Source organism: Oncorhynchus keta, chromosome 12 (assembly GCF_023373465.1).
Source record: "Oncorhynchus keta strain PuntledgeMale-10-30-2019 chromosome 12, Oket_V2, whole genome shotgun sequence".
In the NCBI taxonomy this organism is placed as follows: domain Eukaryota; kingdom Metazoa; phylum Chordata; class Actinopteri; order Salmoniformes; family Salmonidae; genus Oncorhynchus; species Oncorhynchus keta.
In genome coordinates, this window is record NC_068432.1 from 41,795,289 (window position 1) to 41,814,091 (window position 18,803).

At 44.0% G+C, this 18,803-nt stretch overlaps 1 protein-coding gene across 5 annotated transcripts in view; it reads left to right on the forward strand.

Moving 5' to 3' along the window:
* The window catches only part of apc (APC regulator of WNT signaling pathway), a 58,736-nt gene extending 39,933 nt beyond the window's left edge, over positions 1–18,803 (forward strand). For all 5 annotated transcript variants that reach the window (XM_035782988.2, XM_035782985.2, XM_035782987.2 and 2 more), the window contains 9 exons: positions 2,061–2,141; positions 2,770–2,871; positions 3,173–3,334; positions 8,369–8,585; positions 8,925–9,020; positions 9,357–9,496; positions 9,812–10,006; positions 10,154–10,368; positions 11,319–18,803. In XM_035782988.2, coding sequence (XP_035638881.1) covers positions 2,061–2,141; positions 2,770–2,871; positions 3,173–3,334; positions 8,369–8,585; positions 8,925–9,020; positions 9,357–9,496; positions 9,812–10,006; positions 10,154–10,368; positions 11,319–17,760 — 7,650 coding nt within the window. In that variant the 3' untranslated portion in view covers positions 17,761–18,803. The remainder of the gene's footprint in view (positions 1–2,060; positions 2,142–2,769; positions 2,872–3,172; positions 3,335–8,368; positions 8,586–8,924; positions 9,021–9,356; positions 9,497–9,811; positions 10,007–10,153; positions 10,369–11,318) is intronic.

An 18,803-nucleotide genomic window follows, 5' to 3' on the forward strand; every position in this document is an offset into this window, starting at 1 on the left:
ATATATATTTATATTAATTTATATATTTATTTATATTATATATATATTATATATAAACAAACTAAAGCTTTGGTTGTCTTCCTCTCAGGCTTCCATGTCTTCTCCCTTGACCTCCTCAATGTCCACCTATTGAACATCAGACACTGAACCCTCATCTTCACTGTCACTTTCCAACCTGGTTGAGGATGGCTAGTTGTCAGGCTCAAAAAGCCTAATTTGCCCAGATGGCCACCAATTTTTCAACCCTTATATTGTTCAGCCTCGTGTGTGTGTGTTCCCAGACAAGGACCATTTTTTTCTCACCTTTATTTAACCAGGTAGGCTAGTTGAGAACAAGTTCTCATTTATAACTGCGACCTGGCCAAGATGAAGCATAGCGGTGTGAACAGACAGCAACACAGAGTTACACATGGAGTAAACAATAAACAAGTTAATAATCAGTATAAAAAAAGTCATTATACATTGTGTGAAAAAGGCATGAGGAGTTAGGGGAATAATTACAATTTTGCAGTGATAAATGATCAGATGGTCATGTGCAGTTAGATACTGGTGTGCAAAATAAATAAAAACCGTATGGGGATGAGGTAGGTCATTTGGGTGGGCTATTTACCGATGGTCTATGTACAGCTGCAGCGATCGGTTAGCTGCTCACATAGCAGATGTTTAAAGTTGGTGAGGGAGATAAGTCTCCAACAACAAACGATTTTTGCAATTCGTTCCAGTCATAAGCAGTAGAGAACTGGAAGGAAAGGCGGCCAAATGAGGTGTTGGCTTTAGGGATGATCAGTGAGATACTGATTGTTGGTGGGTTTTCAAGGTAACAAGGGAAACAGCCTCAGATCCACAAAGTCCCTTCTGCCAGGTGGCTGATGCGATGTTAGCACGACTGCCATATTGCATCTCCATCTCAAAGCCCTGGCTTGGAACTGCCTAGAACCTTGCCCTCATCCAGGCCAACGTGGCGAGACACTGTAGTGATGCAGCCAGTAAATGAGTAGATAAAGAATATCTGGTGGGAGGGGTGTATGCTGGATGAAGAACATTCAGAAATCTCTTCCAATACACATTGCCTGTGAGTATCAGAGGTGAAGCAGCTGCATACAGAGCTTGAGCAAGACGTTCATCAGCAGTTCTCTGACTACGTTCCTCCATTGAGTCAAAAAAAACTTCTGATTCCAGGAGGACCATGAGCTTTGTCTGATTCATCACTTTCACCACAAATGGAAGTAGGGGGATTTTTGCCAGAGGTCGCTTGTTGTGAGTGCTGAGGGAACTTTATCCACTTGGCCAGAAGATTCTGCATCTTTGTTGCATTCTTCGCCTATGATTTTGTAGAGTATTAGCAAATGTACACAGTTTTTCCTTCTACATTCGCTGCAGTGAAATGTCTCCCCACATCAGATAGTGCCCGTGGCATTTTCCTGTAAAGATGAGAAAAAAAATCTCAATTACATATCCGTGTACAGATAAATAGTTAAGCAGTTAGATTAAACAATCCTTTGAAAGATACATGTTTTAAAATGAAACAAGTATGGAAACAGGTGAATTAACACTCAGTTAGCAGGCTCATGCAATAGAAAACCCACATGGTAGCAAAAACTAATTAGCAGAAATGGTTAACAAATTAAACACTTTGCTGTAGGCTATTTACTAGTTTACATTTTTTGTTTGTCATATAAAATCTATTCACCCCACCCAGTATTGTAAAAAAAACGTATCATAAAATTTACCGGAAAGCTTCCGACCCTTTGCAACCGTAGTCACCATTGCTCGGTTTCACGCCCACTCTCGATCTCTCTATTGCCATCACTCCCCTGTCTCCCTCGCCCACTCTCTCTCTCGTCCTCATTCTGTCTTGCATTCTCTCACTCCCTTTCCTTCCTTCCAGTCTCTCATCCTGCTGTTTTCTCTTTCCTCTTTTTGAACGGATTCTGCCTCTTCTCTTTCAGGTGACTGGTTCTGCGTTCTCTGACTCGTTACTGTCATTTAGCCTGCTACATGAATGCTTTGCTCCTTTTGGAGGTCTGACCCTTCTTTCCCTCTTTCTTTCCCTCATGCAGAGCAAGCATGACCCGGCTGCCCAGGATGAGGGAGGCCAGGCTTCAGGGGACAGTGGTGGGCCTAGCGCTGGGTGTTCTCAGGTACGACTCGCCTTCCATACCTGATCCAAGACAATCGGCATGTTTGAAGGGATCATTATTAAATCATTGAGTCGGATATTGGAATGCAATGTGATTTGTAGACTGTGATATAGCATAGTTTGACTGCAATGTAGTCCATCTCAAACGAACACAATGCGTGCACCCCCAGAGATTCGTAGTTAACATTTGACGGATTCATTTCCTTCCTTTGGTCCTATAATGCTGTAGAAAATATTTTCCGCCATTGGACTGACTGGATGTTGGTTAGGAGAGTTTAGCTGAGCTGCCTTTTTTGCCGTGCTTAGTGCCTTGACTTTCCATTTAATGCTAATGATTCATGTCTTACTCCATAGTAGGTTTTATCCCTGAGACTTGCGATTAAACTGTTGGATTCATATTTTAATGACTTTTAAAATGTAATGTAGTCGGACTACCTTGATTCTTAGCAGAATGAATGCGGTTGCTGGGATTGTTCTATGGAAGAAAACTGTCACACTGACACACTAATGGCTTTTATGAAAAAGGCGAAGATGTTATACTGTAGGAAATTGCTAGGAAGCCATATGAATACATTTTCATTTTAAAAAAGCTTTTGAAAAGTTGAACAAAATAAATGTTTCTCATCTAGGGTTCCAGCTCTCGCCTGGATCAGGACTCTGCCAGTGAAATGAGTTTGGGTGGGGGTAGTTACTCTGTGCCCCGCAGACTGACCAGTCACTTGGGCACCAAGGTATCCAGAGATTCTACTACCACTCAGGTTGATGTAGTATGGCTGTTCTCATCAAACGACCCCCCCCCCCTTAATAATAAACCACATGAGCTCTGTCTGTATGCCCAAACGAAAATGTGAAGTGTTATCTAGTTTAAAAATGTAATAGAAATGTGCTTTTTTTAAACCGAGGGTAGCTCACAAATTAATTGCATCCTAAGTGGGACAATTTGATACATTTCGATATGAATAATTGACCTATGTATCATCAGGGCGTGTCTTCAAAGTAGTTGTTCTCAAGGTCGGCCCTCTAACCCTATAGGTGGAGATGGTTTACTCCCTTCTTTCCATGCTGGGGACCCATGATAAAGATGACATGTCTCGCACTCTGCTGGCCATGTCTAGCTCCCAGGACAGCTGCATCGCCATGCGCCAGTCAGGCTGTCTTCCCTTACTCATCCAACTCCTCCATGGCAACGACAAGGTTTGTAATGTTTTTGTTTGTTAACTTTGTCTTATTCTTTGTCATTGGGCTAGGTATTTATTTAGTCGAGAACCACTTTGGAAAGGAATGTTTTAATTAATTCTTTCAAGTGATAAACTTTTGGGTTATTTGTAACTTAGTTTTTACATAATGTTTCTGCCACTATCTTACTGCAAAAAATAGATTCTGGATATCAGGACAGCGATCACTCCCCTCGAATTAGACAAAGATTTTTTTCTTCAACAAGCAGGACGCACAGGATGTACTTCGAACACCCGATAAGGGCCAACATCCCCATCATTGGCAAGAGAAAGATACGCAGGTACAGAGGACACAGCGTGGGGTGCCTCATAAGGATCCATAGACGGCGAGTGGGAAAGCTGCAGTTACGTCAAAATTACTTGCCAATGTGCAATCATTGGACAATAAATTAGGCGAGGTACGATCACGAATATCCTACCAATGGGACATCAAAAACTAACAGCTTATGTTTCCCGGAATCGTGGCTGAATGATGACATGGATATTTAGCTAGCGGGATATACGCTGCCCTGGCAAGATAGAACAGCACACTCCTCGATAAGACGAGGGGGTCTGCATATTTGTAAACAACAGCTTGTACACGAAATATAAGGCAGTCTCTAGATTTTGCTAGTCTGAAGTAGAGTATCTAATGATAAACTGTGGAACTCACTATTTGCTTTTCATGGCTGTTTCATGGCTGTTTCGTTATCACCACAGACGGATGCTGGCCCTAAGACTGCACTCAGTCAGCTGTATTAGGAAGTAAGCAAACAGGAAACTGCTCACCCAGAGGCTGCGCTCCTAGTGGCTGGGGATTTTAATGCAGGGAAACAAATCAGTTTTACATCATTTCTATCAACATGTTAAATGTGCAACCAGGGGGGAAAAAATTCTAGATCACCTGTACTCCACACAGAGACACATACAAAGCTCGCCCCCATTTGGTAAGTCTGACTACAATTCTATCCTCCTGATTCCTGCTTACAAGCAAAGATTAAAGCAGGAAGCAACGGTGACTCGGTCTATAAAAAAAGTGGTCAGAAGAAGCAGATGCTAAACTACAGGACTGTTTTGCTAGCACAGACTGGAACATGTACCGGGATCCTTTCAATGGCATTGAGGAGTACAGCACATCTGTCACTGGCTTCATCAATAAGTGCTTCTAGGACATCGTCCCAACATTGACTGTAAGTACATACTAGAGGTCGATCGATTATGATTTTTCAACGCCGATACGATTATTGGAGGACCAAAAAAAGCCGATACCGAATAATCGTCCGTTTTTAAATGTATTTTTATACATTTTATTTTAATATTTTTATTTTTTAAATATTCACATTTTTTGTAAAAATGACAATTACAACAATACTGAATGGACAATGAACACTTTATTTGAACTTAATACATACATTAAATCTATTTAGTATCAAATAAATAATGAAACCTGTTCAATTTGATTTAAATAATGCAAAAACAGTGTTGGAGAAGAAAGTAAAAGTGCAATATGTGTCATGTAAAAATGTGAACGTTTATGTTCCTTATTCTGAACATAAGAACATATGAAAGCTGGTGGTTCAATATTCCCAGTTAAGAAGTTTTCAGTTGTAGTTATTATAGGAATTTTGACACGTGGACTATTTCTCTCTTTACCGTTAGTATTTCATATACCTTTGACTATTGGATGTTCTAATAGGCACTTTAGTATTGCCAGCCTAATCTCAGGAGTTGATAGGCTTGAAGTCATAAACAGTGCTGTGAAGCAAGCATTGCTAAGAGCTGCTGGCAAATGCAGTAACGTTTTTATGAATGCTTACGAGCCTGCTGCCGCCTACCACCACACAGTCAGACTGCTCTATCAAATCATAGACTTAATTATAATAAACACAGAAATTTGAGCCATTGGCCATTAATATGGTCAAATCCGGAAACTGTCATTTCGAAAACGAAACGTTCATTCTTTCAGTGAAATACGGAACCGTTCCATATTTTATCGAGCGGGCGGCAACCCTGAGTCTAAATTTTCCTGTTACATTGTATACTCTTCAATGTTGTCGTAATTATGTAAAATTCTGCCAAATTAGTTACTAGCCAGGCGCCCAAACTATTGCATATACCCTGACTCTGCGTGAGAAGTGACACAATTTTTCCTAGTTAATATTGCCTGCAAACATGAATTTCTTTTAACTAAACATGCAGGTTTAAAAAAATATACTTCGGTGTATTGATTTTAACTTGACGCTACCCATCCCTTTAGCGGGATAATTGTCATCAACAACCGCTGAATTGCATAGCGCCACATAAGTGCAATATAGAAAAACTCAGTTTAGCCTTTTGTTAATCCACCTGTCGTGTCAGATTTTGAAAATATGTTTTTACAGCGAAAGCAATCCAAGCGTTTAAGTTTATCGATCGCTCTACAAAACATTATGTACACCTAGCATCAAGTAGCTTGGTCACGAAAATCAGAAAAGCAATCAAATGAATTGTTCACCTTTGATCTTCGGATGTTTCACTCACGAGACTCTGTTACACAATAAATGTTCCTTTTGTTCCATAAAGATTATTTTTATATCCAAAATACCTCAGTTTGTTTGGGGCGTTATGTTCAGAAATCCACAGGAAACAGCGGTCACGACAATGCAGACAAATTCCAATAGTATCCGTAATGTCTAGAGAAACATGTCAAATGTTTTTTAGAATCAATCCTCAGGTTGTTTTTAAAATATATAATTGATAATATATCAACCGCACCTGTCTTTATCAGTAGGAGAGGGAAAGGCAATGGCTGCCCAAACTCTGTTGCGTCAAGCAAAACACTGCTGGCACCCAGCCATACGATGACGTTGTCTTTCTCGCTCATTTTTCAAAATAAAAGCCTGAAACGATGTCTAAAGACTGACACCTTGAGGAAGCGATAGGAAAAGGAATCTGGTTGATATCCCTTTAAATGGAGCAAAGGCAGGCTATGGAACATGGAGTTTTCAAAATAGAAGCCACTTCCTGGTTTGATTTTCCTCAGGGTTTCGCTTGCAATATCAGTTCTGTTATACTCACAGACAATATTTTCACAGTTTTGGAAACTTTAGTGTTTTCTATTCTAATCTGTCAATTATATGCATATTCTAGCATCTGGTCCTGAGAAATAGGCCGTTTACTTCGGTAATGTTATTTTTCCAAACATAAAAATAGTGCTTCAAGAGGTTAAGAAAGGCATTGATGTTTATTGTTAGCTACATTCGTGCAACGATTGTGATTTTTTTTCGGGAATGCGCTTTTGTTAAAACCCACATTTGGCAAAGTAGGCTGTGATTCGATGACACATTAACAGGCAATGCATTTGATTATTGATTAATGCTCTCCGTAGCCGATGTGAGTAAGACAATTTAATCAGGTCAACATTCACTAGGCCGCGGGGCGAGACTGATTACCGGGGCGAGACTGATTACCGGGGCGAGACTGATTACCGGGGCGAGACTGATTACCGGGGCGAGACTGATTACCGGGGCGAGACTGATTACCGGGGCGAGACTGATTACCGGGGCGAGACTGATTACCGGGGCGAGACTGATTACCGGGCGAGACTGATTACCGGGGCGAGACTGATTACCGGGGCGAGACTGATTACCGGGCGAGACTGATTACCGGGCGAGACTGATTACCGGGCGAGACTGATTACCGGGGCGAGACTGATTACCGGGCGAGACTGATTACCGGGCGAGACTGATTACCGGGCGAGACTGATTACCGGGGCGAGACTGATTACCGGGCGAGACTGATTACCGGGGCGAGACTGATTACCGGGGCGAGACTGATTACCGGGACGTGTGCTCCGGGCATGTGCTGACCAACTGGCAGGTGTCTTCAATGACATTTGTCCCTGTCTGAGTCTGTAATACCAACATGTTTCAAGCAGACCACCATAGTCCCTGTACCCAAGAGCACTAAGGTAACCTGCCTAAATGACTACAGACCCGTAGCACTCACGTCCGTAGCCATGAAGTGCTTTGAAAGGCTGGTAATGGCTCACATTAACACCATTATCCCAGAAACCCTAGACCCACTCCCATTTAATACCTCCCAAACAGATCCACAGATGATGCCATCTCTATTGCACTCCACACTGCCCTTTCCCACCTGGACAAAAGGAACACCTACATGAGAATGCTTTTCATTGACTACAGCTCAGCGTTCAACACCATAGTACCCTCAAAGCTCATTGCTAAGGATCCTGGGACTAAACACCTCCCTCTGCAACTGGATCCTGGTCTTCCTGATGGGCTGTCCACAGGTGGTGAGGTTAGGTAGCAACACATCTGCCTCGCTGATCCTCAACACTGGAGCCCCTCAGGGGTGCGTGCTCAGTCCCCTCCTGTACTCCCTGTTCACCCATGACTGCATGGCCAGGCACGACTCCAACACCATTAAGTTTGCAGTCTACACAACAGTGCCTGATCACCGACAACAACGAGACCACCTATAGGGAGGAGGTCAGAGACCTGGCCGGGTGGTGCCAGAGTAACAACCTATCCCTCAACATAATCAAGACAAAGGAGATGATTGTGGACTACAGGAAAAGGAGGACCGAGCACAACCCCATTCTCATTGTGTCCCACCACCCGCCAAACCCCTCTTTTACGCTACTGCTACTCTGTTTATCATATGCGTTGTCACTTTAACCATACCTTGTGCATACTACCTAAATTAGCCTAACTAACCTGTGCCTGTATATAGCCTCGCTTACTGTTATTTTTCACTCTTTATACAGTTTGATTTATTTATTTATTGTTCACCTAATACCTTTTTTTTTTTTACTTAATCGTACTGTTGGTTAGGGCCCGTGAGTAAGCATTTCACTGTAAGGTCTACACTTGCTGTATTCGGAGTATGTGACAAACCTTGATTTGATCATTAGGCTAGGTGTTATTTATTCTGTCAAGGACCACTTTGGAAAGGCGTGTTTTTATGATTAATTTCAAGTGAAACAGTTTTTAAAAATTCTATTCCATACAAGGACTCAGTGCTGCTGGGGAACTCCCGAGGCAGCAAGGAGGCCCGGGCGAGAGCCAGCGCCGCCCTCCATAACATTATCCACTCCCAGCCTGACGATAAGAGAGGGCGCAGAGAGATCAGAGTGCTGCACCTCCTGGAACAGATCAGGGTTTACTGCGAGACCTGCTGGGAGTGGCAGGAGAACCATGAGAGGGGAGTGGACCAGGATAAAAACCCCAGTAAGGCCTGCTCAGATGTATTGCATGCTTTGGTTAGGGTATGGTTATTTGGATGAGTAATGTAGGACAAAAACCCAGTAAGGACTAAAGCGACAGTTGTAATGAATTGTGTTGGTTTTGTTTTTCATTGTGTATTTGGAGGGGTAAACCACCAGTAGTACCTCCTGCTCAGATCACTTGTACTTGATTTGTTTAATGTTTTAAATGGATAATTGGAAGGGTAATACAGGACAACTTGAGTAAGGCCTACTTATTTCAGATGGATGAACTGTTTTAGTTAGGGTATGGATATTTGGATGGGTCATCTGTTTTTATTAGAATGGATTGTGTTTGTCCCAGTGCCCTCTCCCGTGGAGCATCAGATCTGCCCAGCGGTGTGTGTTCTAATGAAGCTGTCCTTTGATGAAGAGCACAGGCACGCTATGAATGAGCTCGGTAAGCATCCACTTCAAAAGTGTTGTTCTGACCAATGCAATTTTTTATTTAGGCTATTTAACCAGTATAGTCCACTTGGTGACACTTGCCACTGCTTTCCAGGCAGTTATCTTAAAAAAAGAGAAATTATGAAACAATCTTTATTTGATTGGTTTAATGTTTCATTACCCAAGAAACCAAAACAGAAAAGAGGTAGGTTAATGTATGTGTTCATCATTGTAAAGATGTAGGCTCTTATGCAATGTCTTGCATAGGACATCATATAGTAGAACATTCATGGGGCAGACTCATTCAATGATTGATTGACATTTCTCCTGCTGTGCTGTGTGTTCCCAGGGGGGCTGCAGGCTATAGGGGAGCTCCTCCAAGTGGACTGTGAAATATACGGCCTCACCAGCGACCACTACAGCGTCACTCTGAGGAGATACGCTGGCATGGCCCTTACCAACCTCACCTTCGGGGACGTGGCCAATAAGGTGAGCTTCTGGTTCCGGATAATTTAACAGTAGTTGTGTGTGCAATTCTGACCTAATATCTTGCAAATGTTCTGCCTTAGGGTTGGTTTCCCAGACCCAAATTAAGCCTATTCCTGTGTTTAAAAGCTATTTCAATCTCAATTAAGCACGCTTTGTAGTCCAGGAGAAGGCTGGATCTGGGAAACCAGCCAATATGTGTAAACGCACTTGAAAGTAAAGGCAATAGTGTCTTCGAGGACAATCAATCTCTGTGCTTGTTCATAAAGTATGGCTTCAAATTAATAGTAAGCATCTTTCTGTATCTTCCATCCTCAGGCCACTCTATGTTCCATGAAGGGATGCATGAGGGCCATGGTGGCTCAGCTGAAGTCTGAGAGTGAGGATCTACAGCAGGTGATTGCCAGTGTGTTGAGGAACCTGTCCTGGCGTGCGGATGTGAACAGTAAGAAGACCCTCCGTGAGGTGGGCAGTGTCAGGGCTCTGATGGAATGTGCCTTGGAGGTACAGAAGGTGAGACATCCACCACTCTTACTTTGATACAAATACATAAGGAGTACATCATGTATAAATATGTGAATGAAATGTACAAGAGGAATTTGATAAAGATTTGCCTAAATATGTATTCACTGGCTGATCAAATTTGTCCTCTTTTCACAGGAGTCTACTCTGAAGAGTGTCCTCAGTGCCCTGTGGAACCTGTCAGCTCACTGCACTGAAAACAAAGCTGATATCTGTGCTGTAGAGGGGGCTTTGGCCTTCCTGGTTAGCACTTTGATGTACCGAAGCCAAACTAACACCCTCGCCATCATTGAAAGTGGAGGAGGCATCTTGCGCAATGTGTCTAGTCTCATCGCTACAAATGAAGATCACAGGTATGTCTATTCAATTTCTTTTAAATCATTCATTATTAGGGATGCACGATATATCTGTAAATATGTCGGAATCGGCCGATATTAGCTAAAAATGCCAACTATCGGCCCGATGGCTAGTTTAACGCCAATGTTAAAAACCGATGTCAAAGCTGCTGTGCATACCTATATAATGTAGGTACAGGACGTAATGACGACGCGTAAAATGTTGCGCTACACGTGCAACACAGCATTCCTGACCTAGCCCACAATGTCTGCTTTGTGGATCTAGCAGTCAACAAGTCGAGTAGGCATTTGAAAGAGTAAGAACATTTCAGCGAGACAACTCAAAGGCGAAATCCATTAAAGCCAAGATAATGGAATTCATGGATTCTTACCATAGTAATGGTTGAGAATGAAATAATTGAACAGCACAGCAAGTTAGTCAAAGAAATAGGTTTTGGATTGTTTTACTGGTAATGGGGACATACGTAAATGCCAACAAAATAACTTTTTAGTCTGTGTATGACCTTTATTTAACTAGGCAAGTCGGTTAAGAACAAATTCTAAATTACAATGACGGCCCGGACGCTGCTGGGCTAATTGTGCGCCGCCCTATGGGACTCCCAATCACGGCCGGATGTGATACAGCCTGGATTCGAACCAGGGACTGTAATGATGCCTCTTGCACTGAGATGCAGTGCCTTAGACCGCTATGTCCATGTGTGTGTTAAGCATTCTAGTACAGTTAAATAGTTAACAGGCCTCTAAAATTAAATATTGCTATCCGTATCGGGGTTTTTTTGGCAAGTAAAAAAATATTGGCCAAAAATGACATTGGCGCATCACTATTCATTATAGTGTTGTGCTGTTAAATATTTGATATTATTATACGGACTCCTCTGTAATAATGTTTAATGTTCTTACACTTGAAAGCTTACAAGACCCTGTGTTACTTTTTTCTCTCTCTGTAGACAAATCCTGAGAGAGAACAGCTGTCTTCAGACACTCCTGCAGCACCTGAAGTCTCACAGCCTGACTATTGTGAGCAACGCGTGCGGCACGCTGTGGAACCTCTCGGCCCGCAATGCAAAGGACCAGGAGGCCTTGTGGGAAATGGGTGCTGTGAGCATGCTGAAGAACCTCATCCACTCCAAGCACAAGATGATCGCTATGGGCAGTGCCGCAGCACTGAGGAACCTCATGGCCAACAGGCCCGCCAAATACAAGGATGCCAACATCATGTCACCTGGATCGAGCCTGCCCTCTCTTCATGTCAGGAAACAGAAAGCCCTGATCGAGGAACTGGACTCTCAGCACCTCTCGGAGACGTTCGACAATATTGACAATTTAAGCCCCAAGGCGTCCCACAGGGGTAAACCAAGCAGGCACAAGCAGAATGTCTACAGTGATTACGATGGTGTCTCTAGATCAGACGGGTTTAGCCCCAACAGTGTGCCTGTGCGCCCCCCTTATGTGAACACACCAGTTCTGTCGAGCCCATCACCCAGAGACAACCCAAGGGGGAACATAGACAGTGTTAGGGCCGAGAGGGATCGGGGCCAGGACAGAGACAGACAGAGGGGTGCACCCAGTGGTTTCCACCCAGATCATGACTCTAAGAGAATGCAAATGCCCGCCACAACAGCTGCTCAGATTGCCATGGTGATGGAGGAAGTGAACAGCATTCACTTACTGACTGGCCTGGATGACCGGTCACCAGAGACCCCAAATCAAGACCCTCACTGTACAACTGCAGTACATGGTCATTCAAATGTATATCCCTACACTAAACCCGATCACTCGGGCAGACCATGTCCAATGCCCAAGTTGGAATACAAGGCATCCAACGACAGTCTCAACAGCGTAAACAGCACTGACGGCTATGGCAAAAGAGGACAGATGAAGCCATCTGTGGACTCATACTCTGAGGATGATGAGGGGAAGTGTTGCGTCTATAGAAAATATCCTGCAGACCTTGCTCATAAGATCCACAATGCCAACCACATGGAAGATGATGACGGAGAAGTTGACACACCTATCAACTACAGCCTAAAGTATTCTGATGAGCAGCTGAACTCTGGTCGGCAAAGTCCAAGCCAAAATGAGAGATGGGCGAGGCCTAAGCACATGGAGGAGATGAAACAGACAGATCAGAGGTCTGTGCGATCTCAAAGCCCAGGTTACCCCATGTACACGGAGGGCAACAGTGAGGGGGAGGAGAAATTGAAGTACAAACCCAGGTTTGTGCAAACAGAAATGCAACAAGGATTCAGATCAAGGAACACCAACCAACACCAACAAGATCAAAGCAATACTGGTCCCACTCAAGGAATGAACAAAAAGATGAACAACCAGACTATGTGCCAGTCTGTGGATGATTACGGTGATGACAAGCCAACCAATTACAGTGAGCGATACTCAGAGGAAGAACAACAGGATGACCAGCCGACCAATTACAGTATGAAATACAACAAGGGGCCTCATACGGAACAACCAATTGATTACAGTCTGAAGTACTCCGACACCTCCTCCCAAAAATCCATGTTTAGTCATTCAAAGTCATCCTCCACTCAGAGCTCAGTGAAAGACCATCTAAGCCAAGATGGTTCAACATCATCCATGACATCCAAAAAGAATGTAGGGAGACAAATGCAGCTACATCCATCCTCGGCTCAAACGAGGTCAGGGCCAACTCGACCAGGCCAGAAGAACACAACATGCAAACCTCCTACCGTCAATCAAGAGACCCTACAGACGTACTGTGTTGAGGACACACCCATCTGTTTCTCAAGGGGTAGCTCTCTGTCATCCTTGTCCTCAGATGAGGACGAAATGGAAGGCTGCAAGAGGAATGTGAATGCTGCTAGCAACTACCCAACTCTTCCCATCTCTGAGAAAGAGTCCACTGGCAGTCACGCCCAAGAACAAGGCACAACCGAGGGCCAGTCTGTGCAGTATGTCCGAATAAAGCCTCCAAGGACTAGTCAAGTTCATGGAGACGGATCCAGACATCACAAAGCCGTTGAGTTTTCATCAGGAGCTAAATCACCATCTAAAAGTGGTGCCCAGACTCCCAAAAGCCCCCCAGAACACTATGTGCAGGAGACGCCCCTCATGTTCAGCAGATGCACATCTGTAAGCTCTCTGGACAGCTTTGAGAGCAATTCCATTGCTAGCTCTATACAGAGTGAATTGTGCAGTGGGATGCCCAGTGGAATCATCAGCCCAAGTGATCTGCCCGACAGCCCTGGTCAGACCATGCCTCCGAGCCGAAGCAAAACGCCACCACCCCCTCAACATCCACCACCAATGAAACACAAAAAGGTGCCGCCGCCGCCAAGGGCGGATTTGGCTCCAAGGCATGCTGCTGTACACTCTGCTGTCCAGAGAGTCCAGGTGCTTCCGGATAACGACACCCTCCTACACTTTGCGACAGAGAGTACCCCAGATGGATTCTCTTGTGCATCCAGCCTCAGTGCTTTAAGCTTAGATGAACCTTACATTCAAAAAGATAATGAGCTCAAGATCATGTCTCCTGTTCACGAAGACAACCAGGGAAATGAGGCTGAGCATGAGCATGATGACACTACAGAATCCCCAAGCCAAGAGAAGCATTCACCTGGTGAGGTGGAAAAAGACATTTTGGATGATTCAGATGATGACGATATAGAAATACTGGAGGCTTGCATAAACTCAGCCATGCCAACAAAGTCATCGAGAAAACCCAAAAAGCAATCGCCTTCCAACACTACTTCTAGAATACCACCACCTACTGCCCATAAACCAAGCCAACTTCCTGTGTACAAGTTACTCCCTTCACAAACCCGAGGACAACAGAAGACTGTTGGCTTCACCCATGGAGAGGACATGCCTAGGATTTACTGCATAGAGGGAACCCCTATAAATTTTTCAACAGCCACATCTCTCAGCGACCTCACCATTGATTCACCCCCAAATGAGCTGGCCAACACTGAACGCTGTGCTCCTCCTTGTGCAGAAGTATTCTCCAGTCAAATAAGGGATACTATTCCAGAAGGGGAAAGTACAGATGAAAAAGATGGAGGTGTTACTTTATCCTTCACACAAGCTGCCACTGTAGAAAATGAAGGGGATGACATCTTAGCAGAGTGTATCAGTTCAGCCATGCCAAAAGGTAAAATCCATAAGCCCTTTAGAGTACAGAAAATGAATGATCAACTACAGCACCCTTCATCAGCTTCTCCTGTTAGTCTAGTCAAACAAGAGGTTGAAAAGAAAAAGCCCACATCCCCTGTTAAACCAATGCCACAGAGTAGTGAATACAGAGCTAGGATGATTAAAAAACCCCAGCCACCTTTCAACTTTGTTTCATACCCTGATAAAAACAAAGAAACCAAAATGCTTGAGCCAAAAATGGCCTCCAGAAATTTCCCAGATAAACCACCAAATGCAGATGAGAGGCCACGGCCAGGATTTGCTTTTGACTCGCCACAGAATTACACACCAATAGAGGGTACACCCTATTGCTTTTCACGCAATGACTCCCTGAGTTCCTTGGATTTCGAGGATGATGAACCTGATCTCTCAAAGGAAAAGGCACAACTTAGAAAAGACAAAGACCAGAGAAAAGTGTCAACGAAAAATCGTGGAGAGCCATCCGCAAGAACAAACAGGGCAAATGTACCACTGACTGCTCCAACAACACCTCTGCAGCAGAAGCAGGCAGTCTTTCCACAACCATCCAAAGAAAACGTTGGGCCAGTGCCAGATGAGAAGCAGAAGTTTTCCATTGAGGACACACCAATGTGTTTCTCTAGAAACTCATCTCTCAGCTCGTTAAGTGACATTGACCAAGAGAACAACAACAAAGACCTCCAGCCAAAAGAAGTGGAGGATGTAACTCAGGTAGAAGCTACTTCTAAACCCCAAGCCTCTGGTTACGCACCAAAAGCCTTTCATGTAGAAGACACCCCTGTGTGTTTCTCAAGAAACAGTTCACTCAGCTCACTAAGCATTGATTCAGAAGATGACCTTCTACAAGAGTGCATCAGTTCAGCCATGCCAAAAAAAAAGAAACAGACAGCCAGAAATAAGGGGGGGAATGACCAAGGAGATGCCACTGAGGAGAAAAGTATGGATAGAATTTTAGCTGAGGAGCCTGGTATCACATTGGATCTCACTGATACACATAGTCCAGTTTCTGAACAAGCCTTATCTCCAGACTCTGAATCTTTTGATTGGAAGGCTATCCAAGAGGGTGCCAATTCCATCGTCAGCAGTTTGCACCAGGCAGCTGCTAGCCTCTCTAGACAAGGCTCATCTGACTCTGACTCAATCCTCTCCCTCAAATCTGGAATATCCCTTGGCTCCCCTTTTCACTTGCCCTTAAATTCAGAGGATAATAAATCTGCATCCGACAAAGGACGCCCACGGATATTAAAGCCTGGTGAAAAGAGCACTTTAGAAGCCCAAAAAAAAGAAAAGGAAGAGGAGGCAGCAAAATCTCTTAAAGGGGGCAAGAAAGTCTACAAAAGTCTCATAACAGGAAAACCACGTGCCAGCGCTGAGACCCCAGCCTCATTACAGCAGAGGCCGACTGCCCCTAGTGTTCCCATGATTTCTCGTGGGAGGACAATGATCCAGGTCCCTGGCGTTAGAAGCAGTTCTCCAAGCACAAGCCCAGTCCAAAAGAAGCCTCCACCCCGTGGTCCAGCCTCTGTCTCAAAAACTCCTCCCACTCAAGGGCAGAATTCCAGTAACTCACCCAGAAGCATCAAACCACCTGCTAAATCTGATCCTAGTCCAGCCAAGGATCAGCCTGGATCTCAATCGGGATCAAGTAAAGCTTCATCACGATCTGGATCCAGAGACTCCACACCATCCAGACCAGCTCAGCAGTCCTTGACCACCAGACCCATGCAATCACCCGGTCGCTCCTCTGTGTCACCTGGAAGAAATGGTCTTGGCCCTTCAAACAAATTATCCCAAGTGCCTCGCACTGCTTCTCCAAGCACATTGTCAACTAAGTCTTCTGGTTCTGGCAGGATGGCCTACACCTCCCCTGGGAGACCGATGGGTCAGCAAACTCCACCCAAGCAGACTGGCTTGACGAGAAGCACTAGCGGAATCCCTAGGAGTGAATCTGCCTCAAAGACTCTGAACCAGTGTGGAGTTGCTGGCCCTTCTAAGAAGCAGGATTTGTCCAGGATGTCGTCCACAAAGTCTAGTGGAAGTGAGTCAGACCGGTCGGAGAAACCTGCCCTAGTTCGCCAGTCAACGTTCATCAAAGAGGCCCCTAGTCCAACACTGAAGAGGAAATTGGAAGAGTCTGCTTCTTTTGAGTCTCTGTCCCCCTCCTCTACCAGCCAGTCTCAAACGCCTGTGTCGAGTCCGTCTTTGCCAGATATGTCGTTAACTTTGCCCTGTCAAGGAAGCAACTGGAAAAAGTCTCCTCAGAATCCAAATTCCTCTGAAAATGGGGATGAGAAGCCTCAAAGAGGAGGGAAGCATGACATCTCCAGGTCTCATTCAGAAAGCCCCTCTAGGCTCCCTAATCTTAACAGGAAAGGTACATGGAAGAGGGAGAACAGCAAACACTCCTCCTCTCTCCCAAGGGTTGGCACCTGGAAGAGAACCGGCAGCTCATCTTCCATCCTCTCTGCATCCTCTGAGTCAAGTGAAAAGGGCAAGAGTGAGGATGAACGACAGCCACTGAGTCCAGCCCAAAGGTCCCCTCACGGCAAAGATGGAAACCCTTTAAAAGGAACATGGAGGAAGATGAAGGATAGTGAAATGTCTCAGTCAGAAGGCCGTGATTCTTCCTCCATAGAGTCCATGGACACCATGGCCATGGGGCACCAAATGAGCCCTGCAGTTTCCAAGACTGAGGATGTGTGGGTGAGGATTGAGGACTGTCCCATTAACAACCCGAGGTCTGGAAAATCCCCAACAGCAAACATCCCTCCTGTAATTGACAGTGTTATACTCAAAATGCCCTCTGTTGATCTCTTGACAAGTGAAACCCATCCAAAACATTCCTCAAATGAAAGTGTAAATGCTCTTAGGCTTGGTTCAGAGACTAATTTAAACTTGTTTAGGAGCAGTGAGAGTATTGATAAGAAAGGGCCAGACCTCAAGCCTGCTCAGAGTAACCCAAGCATTGTCCCAGAGGCCCATGAACTGTCTCTTGCTGAACGCACCCCTTTTAGCTCCTCCAACTCTAGCAAACACAGCTCACCGAGTGGGGCTGTGGCGGCCAGGGTCAGCCCTTTCAACTACACCCCTAGTTCCAGGAAGAGCAGTGCTGACAGTGCCACACTACCACGACCCTCACAGATACCCACGCCTGTCAGTGTAACCAACAGTGCAAAAAAGAGAGAGACTAAAGGAGAAAGTGCTGGTGAAAGTGGGTCCTACATTGTAACCTCAGTTTAAGTCACTTGAGGCTAGACTACACACTGATGATCTAGGGGAAATGTCTTGACCATACCTAGTGATATCTGTTGTAAATAATTACTTACAACAAACCCAATCAAAGCAAAGAAAAGATTCATCACAATTTTTGGTGTAAAAAATAAACATGTAAATAGTGAGTCACTAGACTGTTATTGTAGTTGATACCTAATTGATGGACCCTGTTTTTTTGCTGGTAGGAATGTGGCTGGGACACTGGTTATCAGAGGGAGAGAGGGAGACCTCTGAAGGATAATGTATGTGAATTTGTACTGTACAGATTTTAATTATGTATTTAATTTAAACCCCTGTCAAGATCCTGAATCTTGTCCGACTTGACAAAGATAATCACTTAAAGTTGCATATTTGGGATGTTAAAACACTTAAAGATCGACTTTAATACTACTCCGTTCGATTGGGAAAAAATGATATGCCTGTGTTTAGGTCAGAAAGAAAAGTAATTCTAATTTTTACTAATGCAAATGTATTATAAGCTACCCATCCTTGCATGTAAACTGCCCAGATGGTAAAGATGAACATTTGTGGTCACATGACATGTTGGTAGCTGTAGTGTAAAGTTTTACACTATTTCATGTGTGCTCTGAAAGTAAAGGAATTAACCGCAAGTTAACCTGAGAAATATTTCCATTGGAAAATAGATTATATGAGAGTAGACCGATACATGGCTCTGCTGTTTGTTGTTTTAATTGTTATCAGGTTAGTTGGTTGCTTTTTAACTAAGAGACTCTGAAGGACTGAATGAACACAAATATTACTATAGGGTTTTGGTGTTGGTTTATCTTTTTTTTTTTTTAAGGTAGTTTTAGTTTCCCTGTAATCACTGTAATGCTAAAACACATGATCAGAGGAGTTTATGTACTATTTTGTTCTACCCCAAAATTACACTGTCTGAAATACTTTTTTTTCTCTTTTTTTCTCATGCAATACATTTGTGGTCGGTTATTCAAAGGAAAAAAGTCACATTCCAAATTGTAAATCAGCATAATAAATCATGTTAAAATGTT